At 32.5% G+C, this 23,891-nt stretch overlaps 1 protein-coding gene and 1 non-coding gene across 7 annotated transcripts; one reads left to right on the top strand and one right to left on the bottom strand.

Moving 5' to 3' along the window:
• Positions 1–934: 934 nt before the first annotated feature.
• Positions 935–23,027, bottom strand: LOC108907676 (proton-coupled amino acid transporter-like protein CG1139). Of its 6 annotated transcripts, none has more exons than XM_018711458.1 (11): positions 23,009–23,027; positions 12,218–12,379; positions 11,699–11,734; positions 11,497–11,532; positions 6,041–6,112; positions 5,030–5,180; positions 2,825–2,946; positions 2,246–2,609; positions 1,794–1,972; positions 1,570–1,739; positions 935–1,461 (listed from the first exon to the last, which is right to left on the bottom strand). In XM_018711458.1, the coding sequence occupies exons 2-11, from the start codon at positions 12,268–12,270 to the stop codon at positions 1,208–1,210; spliced, it is 1,437 nt and encodes a 478-aa protein (XP_018566974.1). In that variant the 5' UTR covers positions 12,271–12,379; positions 23,009–23,027; the 3' UTR covers positions 935–1,207. The 6 variants fall into 6 exon arrangements, with proteins under 6 accessions (XP_018566974.1, XP_018566970.1, XP_018566971.1 ...); XM_018711454.1 differs by lacking the exon at positions 23,009–23,027 and adding an exon at positions 18,219–18,357; XM_018711455.1 differs by lacking the exon at positions 23,009–23,027 and adding an exon at positions 14,178–14,444.
• Positions 16,089–16,160, top strand: Trnaa-ugc. The gene has a single exon. It is a non-coding gene; the product is annotated as a tRNA-Ala (tRNA).
• Positions 23,028–23,891: the final 864 nt, after the last annotated feature.

Raw genomic sequence — 23,891 nt, 5'->3', positions numbered from 1 at the left:
AGGAGTCTCAAAAGAAATACAACCTAAAAATCACAGCGTTGGAAGGATCAAGTAGTCGTTGGTAAATAATTGAATGTTCGTTGTTTAAACTGCATAAGTATCATTAGGAATAAATAAAAGGATTAAACTCGATAATTCTTTAATACAGTTGAAACAAAAGGTGATGATAACAATAACTGAACTTAAAAATTGAGGCAAACGCTTTCCATGCCTAAAGATAATGCCGCACCATATATTTACTCCAAAATGGTCTTGGTTTTGGACTGGATTTACAATTTGGAGATTTTCAACGGACTAGTAGTGTTCGTTGCGCCTGCTTGGCAAACCATTACTGACAGACTTTCGTCCGTCCAAAGAACGTGCCGAAAAAGGTTCTGATCAACAGTTTCTACATTTACTACAATTTGAGCTATAGAATTAAGTCTGTTTTCAATGTGACGCTAAGCAAATACTCCAAATTGTGAATTTTGTAGTCATGATACCCATTGGTCTTTAAAATTCGTTGCCGTATATAATTTCGTGATTTTATTCGAAATACTGTAACACTCTAGCTGTATTAACATTGTTTCTTATCCTTCGGTCAATTATTTGATTTTTCCGAGCAGAAAACGCATCTTAATTTCTTCGCAAGGTTGCCTCCAATCTTGTAAAGCTTCTATGATCAGGAATGAGGCGCTCAGGATACCTTTCTCGATATAACTTTACAGCTCTTCTTCATTTTTTTTGTGACGAACTTTTTCTGAATGAGAAAACATTTTATAAGCACAAAAGTTATACGTATGACGTTCGTATTGAGTAATGACCAAAACAAATCCATTAAAAAGTGTGTTAAAATTTGTAGATCTTCCATCTGAATTGTTCATACCTAAAACTACAAATTTGTTGAAAAAAACGTATCCACATTAAATTAGTAAAGGATTGAAAAACAGCGAAAAAAAATTAAATCATATTTTATTAAATAATTTGCTTATCAGATCTCTGAACATGGAATATCAGCCAATGGTCTTTGAAAATCACAATAAAAGGTACCTAACCGAATGTAAAGATTGAGGCGTAAGCCTAGATACTAAATATAAAAAACATTTATATATAATAAATAAAACATCATCTAAAATTCTAATATTAAAAATGTCTTCTTTGAATCCAAGCGTAGAGCTCCTCGCTACGGCTGTGCTTTTATGTTTTGCGGCGAATTTTCTAAACGCGTTCACGTATTCCCCTTCGCCAGTTCATTGACTATTGAGTATATGCAGCTGTAACTACCGGCACACAGACCAACTATTCCTATGATTATAAGGATGACGTCCTTAATTAGGATCCATTTTCCAGGACCCAGGTTGTTGGGCCAGTAAGCGCACAGCTCTATAATGGCCGGGAAAGCAATGCCCAGTGCTGACAGGCAGAACGCCCCTACGAGGGATATGAAGAGCCCCAGAAGGGGTACGGTGGCTGCTAGGACAACTGAAAAATGAAAACAGAGACGTATATTTTCACGAATATAAAAAGCTGGAACAATATTACTTTATTTTCATCTACAATGCAATATAAATGTAAAATTGATAGACTTACAAGTAACCAGAACGCAACCAACACGCAACACGTACTCCCAAAACAGCTGTTTGTTCTCCAAGTGCTTCTCTATGTAATTCGTCCACAATATTTGAACTGGTACATATCCCTGAAGCCCATAAGAGATGAAAATGGCTATGGAGTACATTATCTTAATGACTTGAGCTAATCTGCAACAAAAATAATTACGTAGGTTATTATGCGATCGATAACGCCAAACTTACATATCTTCCTTTGGGAAATTTAAAGTGATGCTGTCCTTAATTTTTTCTCCGTATCTCCAATAACCCATCATGGCCATAAGAACATAGATGACTGTTACTATGCCCATTCCTACGTTTAGAACACCAAAAGCCCCTCTAAATGTCTTGGGAGTCTTCATGTTATTCTCAAGAGCGATCACCTAAAAGATGATTTCGTAGAATCTCAGTTTGGATTTTGTAAAGTACATTAATGGATTTAAGAGAATGGATTAAGAAAATTCACTGTCAGAGGGTTATATAGTGCAGAATAGATGACACTTGTCCTTAGGTGTTAAAATAATTATAAAAAATTGATATTGCGTAGTGACCTGCTGGCAGTCACTCTTTCAAACCTACTTCACAAATTAACCTACAGTTCATCTCTATTTCTTCATTTGTTGCTAAAAGACGAATTATTAGAAATGATTACTTACCACCCCAACGGCTTGGAGGGAGAACAGCGTTGTTCCGAAGTACAAAGGGTAATTGAACAAAGTTCCAAAGGCTGGTAAATCGCTGAAAGCTGGCAGTTGCTGGCAGACATAATACCCGACAACACCGAAAGTGATAAAAGTGATGATGTTCGCTACCACTGAGAACGGAGCTAGCAGTTTTAAGTTTCGCACACATATGATGAGCACGAAAGGTAGGAACACGCTGATTATATACACAGTCAGAGACAACTCCTTAGGTTCCGTGTATATGTCTACGACAGCCTTCAAGTTCTTTCCGACGAAGACGACGTAGACGCAGCATATCCCTATTTGGTAGAACACCAAGAAGAAGTTCGTCACGTCGCTAAAACAGTAAAAGTCAATATATTTGTGTGGTATTCTCCAATTCCTATATTTCCTACGTAGATAGGCAACTAACAATACAACTTATAGCGTAATCTCATTCTAGCAGTAGCAAGTTATGATGACATCTTCTATGAAGCAAAAACAGGGTCTAGTAATACTGTAATGATATCGTAGCAAGAAAAACGTACAATAGTAAAAAGGAATTGTACTCACGGAGCGTATGGGGCGAATTTTTTAAGGCACGGAGGACCTAATTCACAAGCTACTTTCATTGACTCTGGATATGTTAACAATGGGACTTTCAATCTTTTGCAAAGGACGTATTGGGCTTTAACCTGGAAATAAAAACATTCAAATTATATTGCGTTAATACTCGAGGTGTAAGAATAGTTTGCTTTGAACATTTCAGTACATTTTTTCAACGAATTTTGAAACGGGATCTTTGGTACCATCCATACAAAATCCTGGTGGCTCCAATATTAAAGGATCAGAATGAATGAGCATGCATTCAATTTACTAAACAATTTTAAGAAACTTTTAACGCCCATAAAAATGTACTGAATAGGCAAGCTAATTTTTGCTGGAATACTTTCGGTACAACTCACGTAATAAAAGTGTAGATCTCTAGATCTGGGCGAGGTCCGGAACATTTTCAAAATTGCGAAAATGTTTAAAAATTTTTTAAAAATATCTATTTCTTCTGAGTGTTTTAGTTATATCTTGGAACCTATGCATTTCTGAAGAATATTGAAGAGGAAAAAAAGTTTTAGAATTGAATTCTGCACAATATACTAAAAGTTAAAAATGTTTAAATTTATTCCGATGTTGCAAAACAGCAATAATTGATGAAAAAAAGGCAAAATAATCAAGTTCCTTGGATGATTTTTTAAAAATATTTTAATTGTTCCCAGGGCATTCTAATTTTGGTAAAAAAAACTTCGAGTATAATAAAAGAACACACCAAATTTCATTAAAATCGGTTGTATAGTTTTCGCAAAATAATTTTTTAATAATCGTGATAGTGCAACAATATACAGGGTGTCTCATAATTAGCTGCATAATTAGGCCGATTCTATGATCAAAACTAAGTAAAAAAGTTCATATGAACATGGGTCCGGAAATTCTTCCTAAGGGCACAGGGACCCATTGAAGAGGGAGGAATGGAAATCATTTTTTTGCAATATCTCTCAATCGCGTTGTGATAAATGAATGAAATTTGGTATACACAGCTAAATTTTGATGAGCAATTTGATGGACTAATCCATTTATTTCCACAAGGTCCATTGGGGTGGGTACGGGGGGGCCCTTGGTACTTTGCGTGTGTAACTTTTTCATCTTTGACTTTTTAACAAATTGGACAGCAAATTCCGTTTTCCCGAACTGTTTTACGTTAAAAAGGTACTCTTGTTTCAAATCGTTATCTTTAACGGTTTCTGAGAAAATCGCTCTTGAATTAATCCCACTTTGGTCAATTTCATAGTAATTTAAACAAAAAAAAATAATAATAATTTTCCTTTCCTCTCTTTTCCATTTAAAGGATTAATTTTTATTTAATTTAATTTTTTATTATTATTTTTTTATTAAAATTAGATTAAATTTAAACAAAAAAATTTTTTTTGTTTAAATTACTATGAAATTGACCAAAGTGGGATTAATTCAAGAGCGATTTTCTCAGAAACCGTTAAAGATAACGATTTGAAACAAGAGTACCTTTTTAACGTAAAACAGTTCGGGAAAACGGAATTTGCTGTCCAATTTGTTAAAAAGTCAAAGATGAAAAAGTTACACACGCAAAGTACCAAGGGCCCCCCCGTACCCACCCCAATGGACCTTGTGGAAATAAATGGATTAGTCCATCAAATTGCTCATCAAAATTTAGCTGTGTATACCAAATTTCATTCATTTATCACAACGCGATTGAGAGATATTGCAAAAAAATGATTTCCATTCCTCCCTCTTCAATGGGTCCCTGTGCCCTTAGGAAGCATTTCCGGACCCATGTTCATATGAACTTTTTTACTTAGTTTTGATCATAGAATCGGCCTGTTCAGGGTTGGCAGCTAATTATGAGACACCCTGTATAGCCTTTCATGACGGTCATTTGAAAGATAATTAAAAGAAAAAATAGGATTAAAGGGTAAAATTGCGTGTTTCCAGCTAATAAATTTAATTAATAAATATGGTACAATATTTCCTTCTGTCAACAGTACCATCGCCTACTAAAAACTATCCACAGCTATTGGCTAACTCAAGAAAACTTTTATATTCATTGTATTTTGACAAAGCAAATTTAACACAGTTTCCAATGCTGCAGAAACAATGGTGTGGTATGCAGAAACTATATAGTTTTTAATGCTGTTAGTCAAGAACAAGGCTGATAAAACATGCATCATTATTATTGATCATAAATTTGCTTACTAATACGTGCAGGCAGTATGTACAAAGGGCACCTATAAGTATCGTAGAAATTATCCCATTTGCCATTCCAGAGAACTTGAAGGCTTCCGGCATCGCCAGGATGCCTGTCCCAAGACATCCCTTGAGCAGATGTATAAGGGTTTCTGCATTTCTGAAAAAAAAAAAACTTGTTTTAAAAGACGTTACATTCAAATGGACATATTGTCTGTAACTTTTGTACGGGTTTTATGATGTACATTAAATTTAACAGTTAGATGGAAAAGGAATTGCATTGTTGCCAAATTGACAAGGTTTCGGACATACCAGGAAATCTAATTTACTTTTTTCCTACGATTTAGTCGATGACGAGAGCAGTTGCAGAGAAAGATCGGTCCTAAGTAATATACTTGCTTTAAATTTAACTTATTTGTGATACAGGTGAAAGCAAACAGATCTAGTCTCTTTGTCTTTCTAGCGGTTGCTTGTTTTCGAAAACTCATCACCTCCCCCAGATGCTGCCATAAAACGTGGATTTCAAGCGGATGAAACTGGATCACATCCAGTTCAATCCGTTGTTTTTGGTACAAAGTTTGGAATTTTCCTCGACTGATTTAAATATATCACTCACGGACCGGAGTCACAATTCCAAAGTTCAGTAACGCGCTATTTCGAGGAAAATAATGTTAGTATGTTCCAAGTAGTTACTAAATTTAATTGGCAGCATTTTCCGTGGAAATACGCACCAAGAGTTTACTAATTAGAAATTTATAATATAATTTTACTATAGTTTGAATGCGCATCATTTTGTTTTACGTTTGTTTATAGGCGGAGTCATCAACCTTTAGAATTTATTATTATCTTAGATATATCGTAAAAATGTTTTATGAATATAAATTCTTTCACATACAAAAAAAAACATAAATTCACTTAATTTCGGTTACTTTTTTAAGAAGAATTAAACTTCAGTTTGTTCCAGTATTAAAAAAGTGAATTTATTGCAATTCGACTCAAAAATTTCGAACAAATACTTACGTCGTCGGTTTTTCTACTTGTCTATGGAGGTGGGGATCATACTCCTCGTCGTCTTGGCCTTTGTCACCGGTTCTGCAAAAGCAATTAACTTTTATTTTCTCTATTTCAAACGTTTCTACAAACAAACCACTGCAAAATCAAAGTAGGCATAGGTACAGCTGTGCATAACACAAAAGCCATCAAACTCATAAACATGGACTGGAGTTTTATGGCAGGCTGTAAGTCGTTTTCATTTTTGTCGTTATTTCAAATTTTATAACGTATAACAATTTTTATAGATGCGTTTGTAACATCCAATATAAATCATGACTAATCAAAAAAATAAATATCCTATACGCCATAGAAATATTCTTCAATTATTCTTTTCTTCTGAGGCAATGCAACTATAGCATTTACTACTTATGAAGCCTAAGCAGATGTTTTTCTAGATATGTATAGAAACAAATAAGAAAATTTTGACACTAAAGAAATAGTTATTTATTGTATAAGTGTTTTAAGTCCACGCAAGAATGTTTAATATTCTTAAGTAGATAAAAGACAAAAAAATACGAATGCAATACAACGTTTTATCCATAATCACATTACAATCAAATTTGTGGAATTATTGGAATTTAATAAAAAAAAAATATTCGCACGACTTAATATTTCTAACTAGTACTCAATGAAATGTATGGTACGTTGTTTATTATCAAATATTTAATAAACAGTTCTATCTGAATTTGGTAAAAATACAAGAAAGTAATTGTGTTCCTGTGGCTGTTTTTGAAGAAGCTCAAGAAGCAATTTTCCATTTATTGCCAGCGAAATTCAGGCAACATTACGAGAAAGTGTTTGCCGAATTGAACGAATGGAGGGAAAAACAGAGAGTAATGACAATAAATGAAGTCCTGCTATCGTATTTTTTAAATTTGAAAAAAAAAATATGGAATTTCTTCTATGTGGTCGAAGTATTCAATGTTGAAGGCTACAATAAAGGTCTATAAAAATTTACATATTGGAAAATATAACAAGATTAATGCTTATTTGAAGAGTGAATCAAGAGGATACAAAGCACAACACAAGACATATTATTTTTAAGATACATCAATCAAAAATGTACATCTCAGCCTGCTGGAATCAACACATGGCGAAGGTACCCTCATTCCTGAATATCGCAAATCCGGAAGCATATACTGGCCATTGTATGAAGCGCACTTCAACAACTTTATTGGCCAACAAAGGTACTGATCTTACAACCATCAAGGTGAATGGAAGAGCTCCTCTGTTGCAGAAAGTTATGTTGAGGAGTTTATATCTAACAAACTTGACATTGCAAGGAATATCAAAAGAAAATATAGCTGTTCCTTACAAGAAGAGACATCCGTAACTTGTGTAAATTCTTCACAAACTTCGGCAGATGTTATGCGTTCCGAAAATGATGGCAATAACGCTACAGGAGTTGTTATTAACGGAAAGGAAGTTAAATGTGATAAAACAAAAAATGTCTATTACTATACAGGGTGATTCAGTCATAATGTCATTAATTTTAAGAGCAGATAGAGAAAAATGAGTATAATACGATGGCGTGATTAAAAAAAAATTTAAATGCATATTTAAGCTGAAAAAAAATATTTTCAAATCATTATTTAACCCCCTTTTCAGGCTGTTACTGACCGGCTGACGTCACAATATTATGCACGGCTACGATATGAACCTATGAACAACGCGCCCTAGATGCAACGTTGCCATATTTATATATTTTCGCTCATATAAAGACAATAAATAAACGGTTTTGCTCACGTCAGCCAATAATAATTTAAAATGCTATAAATTATTTTTTATTTATGCAATCAACATATTAAATTGTTATTGTTGCCCAGCAAGAACCTCGAGGTCTGAGCATGCCTTGCCAAAAATCAGTTTTTATTAGCATCATAATTTTAATATTTTAACAACATTTGCTGTAAGCCCGAAGGGGAAGGTTTTCAAACAATTCTACTAAAAATTAGTAACGCGGCCCATTCAGATGTTCAGGTAGAAAATGCGGCCCAATTAAACGATCGCCATTGACATTGACACCGAATCTCCTCTGAAAGCTATACCACCGACGAGTAGTGTGCGGGTAGTAGTGTGTTTCATCTGACCAAATGTGACTATTATGGCTGCAAAGAAATTAGCTGTTTCACTTTAAATAAGATTTAATATTGAAGTTACAAAACCCCAAAAGTTCAAATAATTTAAATTTCATTTCATAACCATTTCAATTTCGTTACAGAAATAATGTCATAAAAAACCAACACTCACTAGATAAATTATAAAGAGAGGATAAATTGTATGCAGTATTTAAATATTGACTGCAATTAGAAGAGAGACTTGTATATTCCATAAAAAAACAATGGGACGGAGACAAATAAACAACTCGGTACGTCGTGTTTCCGACCTAGGGTAACCTGTGGTTCAGTAACCTTTTAACCCAGTTTTAATTTGCACACGTGCACCATATAGTCCAGGAGCCCGATGTGCAAACAACTTATTCTTAAATATTTGACCTCTTGAATCCAAAGAAACTTGGTCGCAAAGCCTGAAAGTGGTCAGTTTAATTGTTATCAACAAATTAAATGTTTAAATGGCTGTAAAAAGTTTATTTTTATAGCTAGTACAATTTATTCGCTAATAGTTACGTTTTCTCATAACAAATATGTATTTTTTTGGAAATTAAAAAAAATTAACTTTAACCAAAGTTATTGCAAATTTAGTGCAAATTTCTTACATTTTCCGTCTCCGTGCGCACTAATTTTACCATATCTGGTTCTAAGTTCCATTTATTTATTAATTTATTTAATAATTAATGGCATCTTAGAAAGTTGTGAAATTTCAACGAAAATGCCGGTTTTAATTGTTTATAAGGTTTTTTTTATTATTCAACTTCGACGAAAAGCCAAAAAAGTTACCGGATATTGTTCTTTGCATTCTAACAATCAAGCAAGGCATGAAATCATTGTTAGGATGCGAGGAACAATAACCGGTAACTTTTTTGGCTTTTCATAAAAATTGAATAACAAAAAAAGTTTTATAAACCAATAAAGCCAACATTTTCGTTGAAATTCCACAACTTTCTAAGCTGCCATTAATTTTTAAATAAATTAATTAATCAATGGAACTTACCTATCTTGTAAAATAAAGTTTAAGTTTTAAAATGAGATGTGCGTCTCAATCCGTCCAATTGAACCAGAGATATGGTAAAATTGGTGCGCGCAGAGACGGAAAATGTAATATATTTGCACTAAATTTGCAATAACTTTGGTTAAAGTTAATCTTTTTTTAATTTTCAAAAAAATATATGTTTGTTGTGAGAAAACGTAATAATTAACAGATAAAAAATTGTACTAGCTATAAAAATAAACTTTTTACAGCCATTTAAACATTCAATTTGTTAACAACAATTAAACTGACCACTTTCAGGCTTTGCCACCAAGTTTTTTGGTTTCGAGAAGTCAAAATACTTAAAAATAAGTTATTTGCAGCCGTGGAATTCTGTTTGGCTACGGAAACCTATCTGGCCCCTAGCCCCTAGACTAATACGAGTGTAGTAGCAAAAAGTTGTCGGTCTTTTATCAAAGGAAAATCGTATCAACAAATTTAATTTAAAATCTAAAATACCGGCTGTTTTCGTAGTAGCTGTAGTCGCCCAGGTGCATCGAGTGTACGAAGTGGTCGGTTATATGTCAAATACTAACCTGGCGAGCTTGAACCTGAACTTGGCAACGCTGTTCCTTTAGCCGACAACTGTTCGTGACATTACGTTACAAAATTTTCCGGGCATCCGGGCATCGGCAGGGCAGCCCTCGTAGCGGGAGTTATGGGTTGATTTCCTTCATTTTTAAAAGTCGAGTAAAAAATTTTTTTTTCCGATTTTCTGTCTTTATTAAGCTTTCCGAATACGTGGTTAAAATTAATGACATTATGACTGAATCACCCTGTATGTATATGTAAATAAATTAAATGTGATTTATTATAGGTTTATTATATTTTCATTATTCTACTACTGAAATAAAGTTACTTTATTCCACTAGTGGATAAAGTATCACTTTAGACGTTTCTTATGTGTAGATAAAAGTCCGATTATAAGGTGATTGTGGATAAAATAAATTACTGCGTATTCCCCGCTACATGTTCTGACAAACCAAAACATTTTTAAAGCATCTAACGTTTCTCTAATTCAAAAAAGCAATGTGTAAACGTGCTCTAAACCTATCTAATAGAACCATTTGTTAAATTCGCTTGTAAAGATACACCAGAGCCTACAGTTTAATGTGATTTATTTTATAACGTAGATAATATAAATAAAGGTTATCCCAAACTTCACGCAATAGTAAGTAATTTTGATAGAAAACAGGCTTTTAGTTATAACGAGCGTTCAAATAAAAACGTGGTCGAAGTTGGCTCTGACACATTGGACGTAGGGCGTAGCTTATAGCGACCAACTTAACCTCATTTCTCAACGAGCTGTCAGTTTCAATAACGTTAATGACTATATAACTTTATTTTAAAGAATAATCGTGATAACAATAATATAATAATATATATAATAATTAAAGGAGCTGCGGAAAGTGTCCCCCTCCTTGTTATAACACTTAAATGAAACCAGGCTTCATCAGAAAAAAAGGTGATATTATGAAGTTCACCGTAGTTGTTTAAAAACCATTCACAAAATACAGCCCGTCGCGGAAAATCAACTTCATGAAGTTCTTGCTGACAAGTTAAACGATAGGAGAACAAACGCAAATCTTTTTTTAACACTGTGTGGCAGGTACCGACTGATACTCCCACCATTTGTGATAAAACACGTACAGAAGTTCTTGGCGCATTTTCCATTATTTGTTGGACATTTTCTTTTAATTCTTCAGTCCGCTTTTTAGGTCGACCGCTTCCTTCTTTTCTTGTTACACTGCCCGTTTCACGAAAAACATTAACACAACGCTGAACTGCACTTTGAAAAATTTTGTACTCAACAACGCCGGGAAATTGATTTTGAAATTCTATGAAACATTCCTCAATAGAATACTTCCATATTCCATCAATCTTGCGTCCATTTCTAAAGTAGGACTCTATGATAAACACTTTTTATTCTTGAGAAAACACCATTTTAAACGCTTTTTAAAACGAAAATATTCAAATTGATAGCGGCGATATAGCGCTTTGACAGATGACGTTTAAGTTCATTTGCTATATGCTACGCCCTACGTCCAAATTTTCAGAACCAACTTGACCACGTTTTTATTTGAACGCTCGTTACATTGTAACTGTCAGCTGTCACGCTGGCTACACCTGACCGCTCAAATGTCGCAAATTTCAAATCTCGCGTGAATTTTGGGATAGAACCTAACTAAACTGACGGCTCCGAAGTAAAACGCCACCACCAGAACTACCACACTCTTGCGAAAAACTAAAGAAGCCTGAAAACAAAGGTTGTTTACCCTTCATCCAAGAGAACGGAGTGCTCGTCGAGCTTCCTGGAAAAAAATTAAAAATTGTGCTTATTACTGCGGTTCTACTCATTTACAGCGATCTGCACACAACTGCAATACGGAATAAAACTAAGAGTATGTTTAATAACCACCACCAGCTTTGCTTTCTTTGTAAACATATATACAAAAGCTTGCTTTTAAAAAAAATTACCCTAAGTCCGGGAGGTCCAAACGGTAACTGCCGTTTCTGAAAGAAAGTGCAGAATGTGACAGAATTATGATCTTCGTGAGCTTTTTGAACAAGAAAATGGAAACAAATGTTTAACAAAACAGTGTGAAGTTATAATTTGGTCGCATATATTCAGGGTGTTGTCTCAAGTGTCGTTTTAATTTTAATTATTTTTGTTTTTTCCAGAAATGCTTTAAACATATCTACTTAGAAAACACTCCGTATATATTTAATATTGGAATACTAAAAAAATTTGTTTGTTCTAAAAATTATGTGCAACAGAAAAACAAATTGTAAATAAACTGATCTTTAACGCTTTGTATAATACGATTTTACCCTGTCTCCTAAAAAACACGAACTCCTCAAAGAATTATTTCAATAAAAATGTACATTATTGTTAATACATACATGATGAATATTGCTAATATAAAAAGGTATTGATTTTTTTTTAAATATATGTAATATTTATACAACTCATAACTATAATTTTCTTATACTTACTTGGTTGTCCCTATGGGCTCTAGCTTCACGTTCTCCAAATTTTCAGAAGGCATCTTGAATTTCACTTTCTTTGACGTCGAGAAGCGGAGCTACCAATGGTCTTCTTTCGTTAGTTCTCCAGCCAACTATCTGCCAACACCTAAACCCTATACATTTTCTGGCCTGAAATTACAAAATGCGATAAACTATTGATGTCCACCCTTACAGTATTTTCCTACCAAAGATTGCTAAGTGTTGGTTACAGTTGTAGCAAATATACAGGGAGATTAACAAATGGTGACCAAAAATGAAACCTCGTATTCTTTGGTGAATTGTGTGAAGTGAAAGGGAATCTTTCCTGCTTTTCATCAATTTAAACGTTATTTGCGGTAAAATTGTGAGAAAATCTCAAAAGTTTTTTTTTCCATTTTAATCATGATTATGAAGTGTTTAAACTCAAAAACGTGATTTTTTCAAAAGTTTGACTGTAACTTCATAGGGTTCTTCTGGGTATATCGAACTGTAAAAGTCATGCTTAACATTAGTCATTTCGTGAATATTTCTAATTTAGCCGTCAATTTTCTGGTCAATGGTCGTATCGAAATTAAAAAAAAAAAGGAAATTGAAGCTGAATAAACAAGCTATCTGGTCCATGCAATGGCTTAGCTGAAAAAAAATTCTCCAAGTCCGTAGACCCAGAAAAAAAAAAGAAAATTTGTAAAACTTTTTTGTCGTTCTATTTCTTAGAATTGCATGATAACTGTAGCTCCTAAAAATTTCGACCGAAAGATCTAAAAACTAGAATCTTTGAGCTTCAAAACGCTTTTTTTAGTTCCCGATACGACTATTTTTCACTTAAATACAGTCTGTCAAAAATCACGGAAAAATTTCGGAAATTCTTTTGAAATTTATTATCAAAAAAATTATGTAGCTATAAACTAAGATTTTTGAGACATATACGTGCTAATAAACAGATTTCTCCAAACCAAAACAGCATTAGATTTATATCATGCCATGCCATGGAATTACAAAAATAGAAATTCCTGAACTCAACTGACTAAATTGTTTTTTAAGCTACTGCATTTTTTAATATGAACAAAAATGTAATATCTGACTCTGACAAAAAAAAACAATAGCAGAATAATATGAAATGTTTCTCTGAGTTAGAAAAATATAAATGTGTTTATAATAAAATTATCTGTTAATAAAAAAGATTATTTAAAGTATATCGTATAACATTATTTCAGCTCAGAATACAACTATAACTATCTAAATCTAATTTAAAAATAATTTTTCCAGTGGAATATACTGAACGAGATTCATTCAATGGATTGATATATTTAGAGCAATTTTAAAAATTAAAAAGAAATAAAGTTTATTTAACCGACATTTTGTATGAATCAATTCAATTCGTTATAAGAATTAGATGAACCATAAAAGTCCTTTCAAAACTTCTTGCACTAATATGGCACAGGAAACAAATTTTACTCATAAAAATGACTTGTAGTTTTCTATTTTGAACAATCCTGCGAGAAACAAAGAAACTCCTATGACTTATTTTTTTTTTCTAATATAATAGTTATATGCTATCAAAACAGTGACAATTGCTAACAGACCAAGCTTACAGAAATGTTTATAAAAAAAGGGGATATATTTTTATCGCCTTTTAAATACCAACTCGTAAAAAGCAGCTACTACAATCTACAAACATAACTTTTTTTCCACGTTGTTTCATCAGATAGCCGCCTTTCCTATGGATTTAATAAACATTTATGAGCAAAAATATGTATGAACTTTTAGAAAAAATATCGTTTTGACACTATCGATGTGAATTTTTTTAACATGTTCTAGTATTTCCTCTCGCACTGTTTACTGTATTGTAAGCTAATTAAAATTAAGCTAATTCAAACATTTTTTTTTCGAAATAATCTTATCAACAGCATTGACTGCATTTGATAAGATGTAGTTTGAAAATACTCACTGTTTTCTCTCTTTTTTTATTTTAAATCAACTGCTATCACCAGATGCTTTACTTTTTTGAAATTTGCTCGTTTCCACTGTAACTTTTTAGCTTCTTAATGTACATCAGGTTTGTTCAATGTTTTATATTCACTGTCACAAAGCATAAAGTTAACCTTATAAGTAAACAAATCTTAATCACTTGTTAAAGTTGACCAAGAGTTATTTACGATGACACTGAATCAACACAAGCAACCCTTGTCTATATACGTGGAATCTCTCGGAGAATTGATTCACCACAGTCCAAAGTTTTCTCGTTTTAAGCCAACATATTAAAGTAAAAATAGCATCTATATACACTAACCCGATGTAGCACCGAGCCAAGTTCAAATTCTGGAATTTTATAACACTTTCTAGTTTTTCGTAAGAAAATATGAAGTTATGTGAATAATACTGGTTTAATTAATAGATTCTGATTTTATATTCAATTTTCATTCAAATTCAAAAAAAAGTTTTAGAATTGAATTTTGCACGATATACTGCAAGTTAAAAATGTTTAAATTTATTACCGGTGTTGCAAAATAGCAATAATTGATAAAAGAAAAGGCAAAATAATCAAGTTTTTTGGATAATTTTTTAAAAATATTTTAATTGCTCTGAGGGCATTTTAAGTTTGGTAAAAAAACACTTTAGAGTTTAATAAAACAATATACCAAATTTCATTAAAATCCGTTCGATAGTTTTCGCAAAATAATTTTTTGAAAATGATTTTGAAACAAATTTTCGAATTTTCAAAATGTTGCACAGCCTCAAATAAAGTATCTAGATACTTGAAAACTTTTTCACATAGAAAAGACCGCTCAATTTTTTAAATGGTTTTTGAAAAATTGAAATCGGTTGATTAGAACGGCCACAGTAAATTTTTAAAGTTAACACTGTTTTGTTTTATTTTTAAACAATTAGATTACATTTATCAATTTGCAATTTAGTTTGTTTCAAAAATTATAATTTTAAAGTATTCGGAAAGACGCTTCTTTAAAAAAAAATTAACTGTGTTAACTTTAAAAATTTAAACATTTTTAAGTTGCAGTATATTGTGGAAAATTCAATTCTAAAACTTTGTTCCTCTTCAATATTCTTCCAAAGTGCATAGGTTCCAAGATATAAGTAAAAACCTCATAAAATAGGTATTTTTTAAAATTTTTTGCACATTTTTGCAATTTTGAAAATGATCCGAACCTCGCCCAGATCTAGGGATCTATACTTTTATTATGTGAGTTGTACTGAAGGTAATCCAGAAAAAAATTGCTTGCCCCCTCTCGCATCTACCATCCACCTCAAAACAGATCCGCCCTGGTCTATCAGCCTTGTTATGTTTCGAAAATGCGTAAAATGTCATTGTCCAAACTTTCACCGTAAATCTAATTATTACAAATATTAATCTCAATTTCATGCCAAGATGAATCTCCATTTCGTAACATAAACGATTGCAGGTAAATTTCTGATCGATTACGTTCTCTTGCTAATTATATAACTCTCAAAATTAGATACCAAAACAGTAGGAACAACTCTTATTAAAGTCATTAATTAAAAAGCTAAATGAATGAGGTCGTCACCCACACCGATAGCGTTTGTTGCTCTAATATTTTAATATACCACGCGTTGTCTGCAAGAGACTGACCAAACTTTATCCATATCTGTGTGGTGTAAACAATGGCTATCTAGTTTTATTCTAGGAAGCTATTCCGAGCCGCTTTGATAACTGTTCGGCGATAAGAAAGACATTTCTTGCAGAAGTATTCCTATTTCAGCCAATTCGCCGGCTTAATGTGACATAAACAAACTGATATTACAAGTTAGTGTGATTGTATCGATGAAGCATATCATACTACAAAATAGCAAGATTACCAGTTATCAGCAAGTGTTGTAGACAGGGGATGTAGCTCAGTGGTAGAGCGTTCGCTTTGCATGTGAAAGGCCCCGGGTTCGATCCCCGGCATCTCCAACTTTTTTTTATTTATTTTACAACGATTTAAAGATTTAACGTAGTGTGTTTAGGTGTTTATTTTACATTTTTTTGAAAATTAATAACTAAAGTTGTTATTTTGGCAAAGATCTTTAAAATAACAGCACATTATCAATACGCTACTGATGTTTGTTTGTCAGTGAACTGAGATATGTTTATTTTATAAGTTTGCATGTGTATTTTTGAGACTATGACCTTTGGCAAATTAACGTCTAAAGTCGAACTATTTATCTAAAATATGTGGACATGCAAACGTAAATAAGTACATTCAAAAATATTAAAAACAATTACGTGATTGCTAAAATCAATATTTTCGTTATTTTATGTGGTGATAATATTGGAGCTAGGAAGTAATAAAATAATTTTTAGAGTAGTGATTCTGACAAGGGATAGAATTAAAATTGATACATTTCATTTCTATAATCATTGTTTACATAAAAAGTAGGAATTACTGTTTGCTATATTCAAGTGACATCTAACTGGTCCGTATTTTCTCATGGATTACTTAAAAATACACAATTTTATTCAAATGAGTTCGTGGTATGAACTCTAATAATGTCATTAAATATCTTGTTGCAAGGACAATTCTAAATTAATAATTAGAAGCTTCAATTGGTAATTTAATTTCGACGGTAAAGAATGAACAAGTTTCTAAACCAATCCCAAAGGCAAGAAAAGTGTTATAGGATTCTTACCCTAATTATGAGAAAATTGCCTATAGGTCTTGGTAATTGACAGGTACTTTTATATCGACACATAAAATTCACTGTTGTATTATCTCTCAAATGAAAAAAAAAAAAAAACATAAATAAATTTAATTAAGTAAAAACGAACACAAAAAATAGACAATCTTCTGTTGTCGCTAGTTGTTGTAATTGGAGAAAGATGTGTATGTTTACTTACTAGTCTCTTCATACAGTGTAAATAAATTTAAAAAAAAAATTTTACAAGTCTCTTCATACAGAGTGTAAATAAAATTCTACGCCAAACTTTTTTGAGTTGTTTATGCGAACATGTCGATTAGTTGTTTTAATCGCAGCAAAATTACAGCAGCGATTTTCGGTATTCAAGTTAACAGCGTTTATTAAAAATAATTGAAAAGTAGGCAATGAATTTATCTTTCAAACTCGTCAGTTAGTACTAAAATTATTTTATTTCAACAATTGTCTCTGATTGTTGTTGAAAAAATATCAATTATTATTTTTCTTATTTAATTCTTTTACTTAATAAAGTATTCGTTTATTTAAAAACTACCTAGGTACTTGTTTATTTTTGTAGAATTAGGAGAGAAGTGAAATAAAATTTATTTGGCCAATTGTCAAATTTGAAAGATAAAGCCTCCTACTGACTTTCTGATTATTTTCTAATGAACACTTAAAATCTTGTGTCAGTTAATACGGTTTTTCTTGAAAATCATAGTTTTTTTAAATTTAACAAGAGTAAAAATAAATTAAATTCTACTCTCAATTAATATTACTATTTTTCAATTCGGTCAATGAAAAAAAAAAGTTCAGTACAATTTTAGGGGTGAGTCATTTCCAATGTACACCTTGTAGTGCTTCAATTAACTTTAAATCATAGTCAAAGATGATTAATAATAAACCTAACTCATGTACCAAATTTGGTTCTTTTAATGTAAAGTGTTGCAGGATATTAATTTTTTTCGAAATTTAGGGCAAATAAGTCCTCAGTTATTACAATATTTTGGACACCCCTACATGTACCTGCCCTGTGTCTTGTTCATATGCGAGATACCTGTATAACTTTCAATACGTAGCAAAAGGTATAATAAAAAAATTGTCAACTTTTTGTGAATTTTATCCAATTTTTTATCTTAAATAGGCAAGCTGGAAAACTCCTAAAAGTGAATATCAGATTTAAACTAGAAAATAAATCAGATGAACCTCCATCGCGAATTTTTTGATATAAAGAACACAATACTTATTGCCAAATACAAATGCCTCAAATTATTGGATCATAAATAGAACATCCACACCACGAAAGAACAAATTAAAGCAAATTGACTGAGTACGTTACCCCTCGACTATATCCGGCCCGCTGGTGCTCCGAAACAGGAAGACAGCGACTTATATAACGCACTCTACGAGGATGATGTCCACCACTGCGTGCCCCTTCACAGACTGCGCGCCATCAATTGGTCCGAATCTCATGCAGAGCCATTAATAAAATCTATTTGGTCTCGGTGTATCTGTCTTCCACTATCCTACAGTACGAAAACAAAGAGATGAGGCGCACGAAACCGCTTTTTTCCCTGCGTATAATTACGTAAAGTGCATCCGCGAAATTGGACGTTGTCTGCTTCTGGGTCAGATGCGTAGCAGTGCATTTGTTTGCTTACGCACCTGTTTTTTATTCGACAAGTTGGGTCTTTTGCTTCGGATTGAACTGTCAATTTGTTGTTGGGGTGATGAGATTTAAAAAAATGTTCTACCTGTTCTATTATTAGCTCACGTGTTTTAGACCTTTTTTTTTAAGTATTCAAATTCAAAAAAAAAGAGTTTTATTACACGAAGTCAAAAATCTAGGTACCTAGACCCCAACACGAGATTCCTAACTGCTGATATTGCAGGAAACAACTATTCTGTGGGCTATGTGCATCGACTAGCATTTAATTACACCAGGAATACCTACCAAACAGCTAGTAATAATAGTTATTCAAAACAAAACCAAAAATGGTATGTCTAAATCTAATTAATACAAAAATACATACCCAAATTACTTTAAAAGCGATTCTCTTTCTCGCAAATTGAGCGAATTAGATTCAGTTCATTCCAAGCATGTGTTCAACTATAATTTTGACCCTATAAAATTCTACATTCTCTCTCTGAAGTTTACAACAGCTTACTGGTTCCTATTCTGATATATTACTCTATTCCAGGATTCATATCACATTCACTTTTTCCGTTTTAATAAAGTGATGCTCCAAATATACCCTATTGCCTTTGGCATCTGTTTCCTGTCCAACGAAACAGCCTCTTCATTTGTGTACGAATTCAGGAAATGATCCCTTTATCAAAGCATCCTAACCAGCGTCAAGGAATTGAGATTCAGTTGTATCAGGTTTAAATTGAAATACTCAGATTATTAAATTTCTGAACTAAGATTTACTTTGATTTCTATTTTCCACTTTAATGATTTAATTAGCTGCAGTGGGTTTGTTTGGTTTTACACGTGCTTGAGAAAATCTAAAGCAGTTTGTTTTGTCGTTGAAAATATCTGGCTCCCAACTGTGCCACGTTTCAGATTAATAACAAGTACTAATTGAACGTTATACAATTTTTTCCAGTCAATTAATTTATTTGTGTATTAGATATGCCGTTAGGGGAATTTCGTTGTTTGCGGCAATGTAATCGCCATTAATATAAATATCAACTTAACACAATCACTGCGAGGTCAAATCATTCATAAAAATCGACAATCATGGACAGTTAATTTCATGCGTACGTTAAATATGGGACGACACGGAACTGACGCAAGCCGTGCAACATTTAATTTAAAATAACGTCTTTTCGTCACTTCGTCAAAGTGACTTGAACAAAACAAAGACACACCTTCGAATCCTATTTGCTGCTATTTATACCAAGTCATGTGCTAAGACGTGTGTGTTATTTACCCCAAATTGGCCAGTTCAGGCCTATGGAATGGCGTTGGTTGTAATTTTTCTTATCCGTCAGTGGTAACGTCAATAGCAGTGTTGTTGAAAGTGACACACCTCCCATTGTATAAGTGTTCTATTTTTAAAAAATTAACCCATCACGTGCTTATATATTTACCCCAAAATCTATGCGTAGAAAAGCGAGAAAAATAAACAGGAACTGAATGTTTTGCCAAAACGTAAAAAATCACCAAAGCACGTCCTGAGTTATAGACATAAGTTTCGTGTTTTTTCAACCAAATATTGTTAATTTCCAATACTGAACGGAATGAACAGAAATTCAGACGATTTTTTGCATTCCACTGCATTTTCGGATAGATACTTAAAGCAATATACAAAACTTCTTTCGAAAGACGGGTAATTTCGTTCAGATTACGTTTTCAAACCTATTTCTCTCTGTATCTCTTTTGGATTACTATAAAGCATATCCCTAGCAGCATACTACCTCAGGCTGTTTAGTTTCCTTTGGAACTAGACTATATCCTTGTATAGGTTCAATTTTAATATATTACCTTGGATCTAGCTCGTTCTAGTTCGTCATTTCTTCTATGTAATATATTGGGATTTAATATTTTAAGTTGCAAATCTGCAGAAATTATGAACAGCAGTTTCAAATGGGAAACAGTGGTATATCTGTCTTGGTAATGATGATGGTACTGAGTTTTTCTCTCCAGGCAAAATTGGTAAGCAGATATTATGAATTATAGTTTCAAATGGGATTAGTCTATCTGTCTTGATAATGGTGGTGGTGCTGATTTTTTTTCCAGACGACAAAAGTTTGTAAGCAGAAATTATGAATTATAGTTTCAAATGGGAAACATTAGTCTATCTATTTTGGTAATGGTGAAGGTGTTGGTTTTTTCTCTCCAGACAAAAATTTGGAAGCAGAAATTTTGAATTATAGTTTCAAAAGGGAAACAATGGTCTGGTCTTGGTAATAGTTCCAATTATATTTAAAATAATGTAAACCTATTTTAATAAAATGTTGTCTTGTAACAACGCCATGTTTTCGAAATATGTACTTTGTAATCCTTACAAACAGAGAATAAAATTTCCTATATATCTCTGTTCATTTTACCAAAATGGTTATTGATTTGAATATGCTTCCCAGGTCTACTGAAACAATGGAGTTAAATTTGAAAGTTCTAATATCTCTTATAATTTGACATATTTCGAAACTGATAAATTTTTGTTTCTATGAAAATATTTTGAAAAACGTTCTTAATGATAATGATATACTACAATGAAAATAAATGTTTCTATACATACAGGTATATCAAGAATTTACTTTGAAGATATGTTTAATACTTTTTCACTAGCAAAAGATATACTTTATTCCTTGTATACGTATGTTCGATACAGTAGAAAATTAAGTTAGTCACACTTGGTTACTTTCAATAATGATCCCCTTTGTTATCCTCATTTTCAGGGGGTTTAAAAATGTATGTATTCACCTGTGAAATGTACCAAAGACCTCAGCAAGTATCGATCAAATGAGCTGATATCTATAGCTACCTACTGTCTTTAGGCAAGCTGATACTCTGAATATATACTACGCAAATACTTTGTACTACGTCAGCTTATAAAGTAATTTTAACTTTAGAGAACTACGAAGTATTTTTTTGCAAAACTATACATTGGGCCATGGAAAGAGATAATAGCTTTCTTTATTAAACTAGAAACAATTCTGTAAAAAATTTTTGTACAGTTCCTTTTATGTCGTTTGTTGTTGGTTATAAATAGCAGCGGAAAACAGTTTAGAAGATTACTCGTCTAGTGATTTAAATTAGAAAATTAGACAAAAAATATCTGCTGTCTCAGACGCCACTCGAAATAATAGACAAATTACCAGTCTTGGCACTACTTAAGTGACTTAAGGTGTTTATTTTTAGAACCAACGGTCATCTCCAATAAATATTTCGATGAAAGAAATAGTTAAGAAAGTAAAAATGTGATAGAATTCAACAACAACACAGCTAGAAAAGTAATAAATACGAAACAAATAAATAATATATTCAATTGAAACTTGTATTAGTGGGGTTTTAGTGCATTTGAACGGATTATAAATAATTATTGGAAACAGTGGTACCTCAACACTCTGGCCCTGCCAGATATCAGACATAAGTACTGTGGCATCATTATTTCGACATGTTATCCACTTCTGACTATACATAGCATAAAGGGAGTTTATGAAAACTTATGTTAGGTGCTCGGGTCACTAGGGGTTCTTTTTTATATGCGCTTCTTTTTAAGATGATGAATTGACGACACAATATACGTCCTAAGCTTTAAATCTGAAGTTGATGTATTATATTTGGCAGTAAAATGACGATCATGGAGTTATCTAGTGAGTAATAAATTAATGGATAGCATTTGCTTCTATATTTAAACGTTAGGTAACTTTTGGCAAGAGCAGAAACCAAAGTGCGGTCCTATTTCGATGCTAGAAATTTTCCAATAACGATATACTTCGACATAACAAGATAATCTTTAAACTAGCAATTCCACAAACAAGAACATGTCATGGTTGCCATTGTCTGACATTTTATGGAGTTTTATTTTGATCGTGATAATATTTAACCATAATTTTCTTTTTGAAAACGAAACAATTTGCAAACAGACCAAACTGAAGTCTAGAAGAAGTTTGTTCTCTTCTCTCAAGAGTGATATTAATACAGTTAGTGGTATGGTGGTATTTCTGGCTACTTGTTTAAATTGTGTTGTGCCAAAAAGCTTTTAGTCCTGAGGATGTCTCAAAAAAAAGGCGAAATTTTAAATTGACGACTATTAACTAAAAAAAACATTTTTGCGTTTAAGTTATTTGATTTTAATATTTCATCGGTTCCAAAATATATGTCTTTAGTAGTGAGTAAATTCGGTTTTAAATCCCATAAAAAGTGATTCATTCGGTACAATACATTACCACGTGTATACACAAACGAGTTGATTTATCGATTTAACCCAGGTCATAGTCTAATACGTCAGTACATAGCAAATTGTCCTTCGTGTCAATTCCATGTAATAAATCATGTACCATAAAAAATCTATCTATCAACTGATTTACCGCCTTACAATTGCGAATCGTTCCGTTTTGCTACATACACGACAATTATTCAAGCGCATGCAGAATCAATCTTCTACTTCCACTTACCATACAAACGCGTTTTAACCTGTACAAAAATAGATGGATTGCTCGGCTGGGTTCCGTAACGACACACCTCCAGGAATAGACGCAACAGTGACGTCGCCGTCGCCATTTTACGCGTGGTGCCTGGCGTCGCGGTGCGGCTGTTCTAGTCCATCTACAGTCCATCGGACGCACTACGTGGCTTCGCTGGGAGGGTTTCTACTTCGCATTCGCGGTTTTGGTGGATAAAAAGGTATTCAAGGATAAAACAGGGGTTGCTATATGTTGTAGTTTGTTTTGTACTTGTGCGTTTAAAATTTATTGAATTATGCTTTTTGGTAAGTACCTAAATTATTACGTAAATACGTATGTTTATTTGGACGACGTGAATCTTTGGGTACTTTAATTACATATTTTTCAAATTCATAATTTGATTAAAAGTTAAGTTCCTGTTTTAAGAGAATTATAATTATTTAAATTCGAGCTATAATTTAAGCACAAAACGATCTTCATAATACAAAATCGATACATTTTATTTTATATATTTTCTATTCTATTCTAAATTTATTTCTTAGAACTGGAGATATTTGAAAGAACACGGAATTAATTTTTAGAAAGATGATATTTACCGTCAAAAAAGATCTAACTTTGCGATTTTCTCGAAAACTATGTAAGAAAATTTCTGTGGTAATTTTATTGGCGTAGTTCTGCCAAAAAAAGGAGATATTTCTTTTACCATATTCAAATGGTATCAATGCCAGTTTTGAATTGATTGAAAGCACAAATAAAAGCATATTCTTTATGAAAACTAATAATTCTTTGTCCCAGAAAAGGAGCTTCTCTTTTCTTCTTCTTCTTTTTTTCTGCCGACTGTAGTAGTGTGTAAATTAAACCCAACAAAATTATT

This window comes from Anoplophora glabripennis, unplaced genomic scaffold (genome assembly GCF_000390285.2).
Source record: "Anoplophora glabripennis isolate ALB-LARVAE unplaced genomic scaffold, Agla_2.0 scaffold51, whole genome shotgun sequence".
Lineage (NCBI taxonomy): Eukaryota > Metazoa > Arthropoda > Insecta > Coleoptera > Cerambycidae > Anoplophora > Anoplophora glabripennis.
Note: the sequence above shows the minus strand (reverse complement) of the source record. Positions and strands in the feature narration are given on the sequence as shown.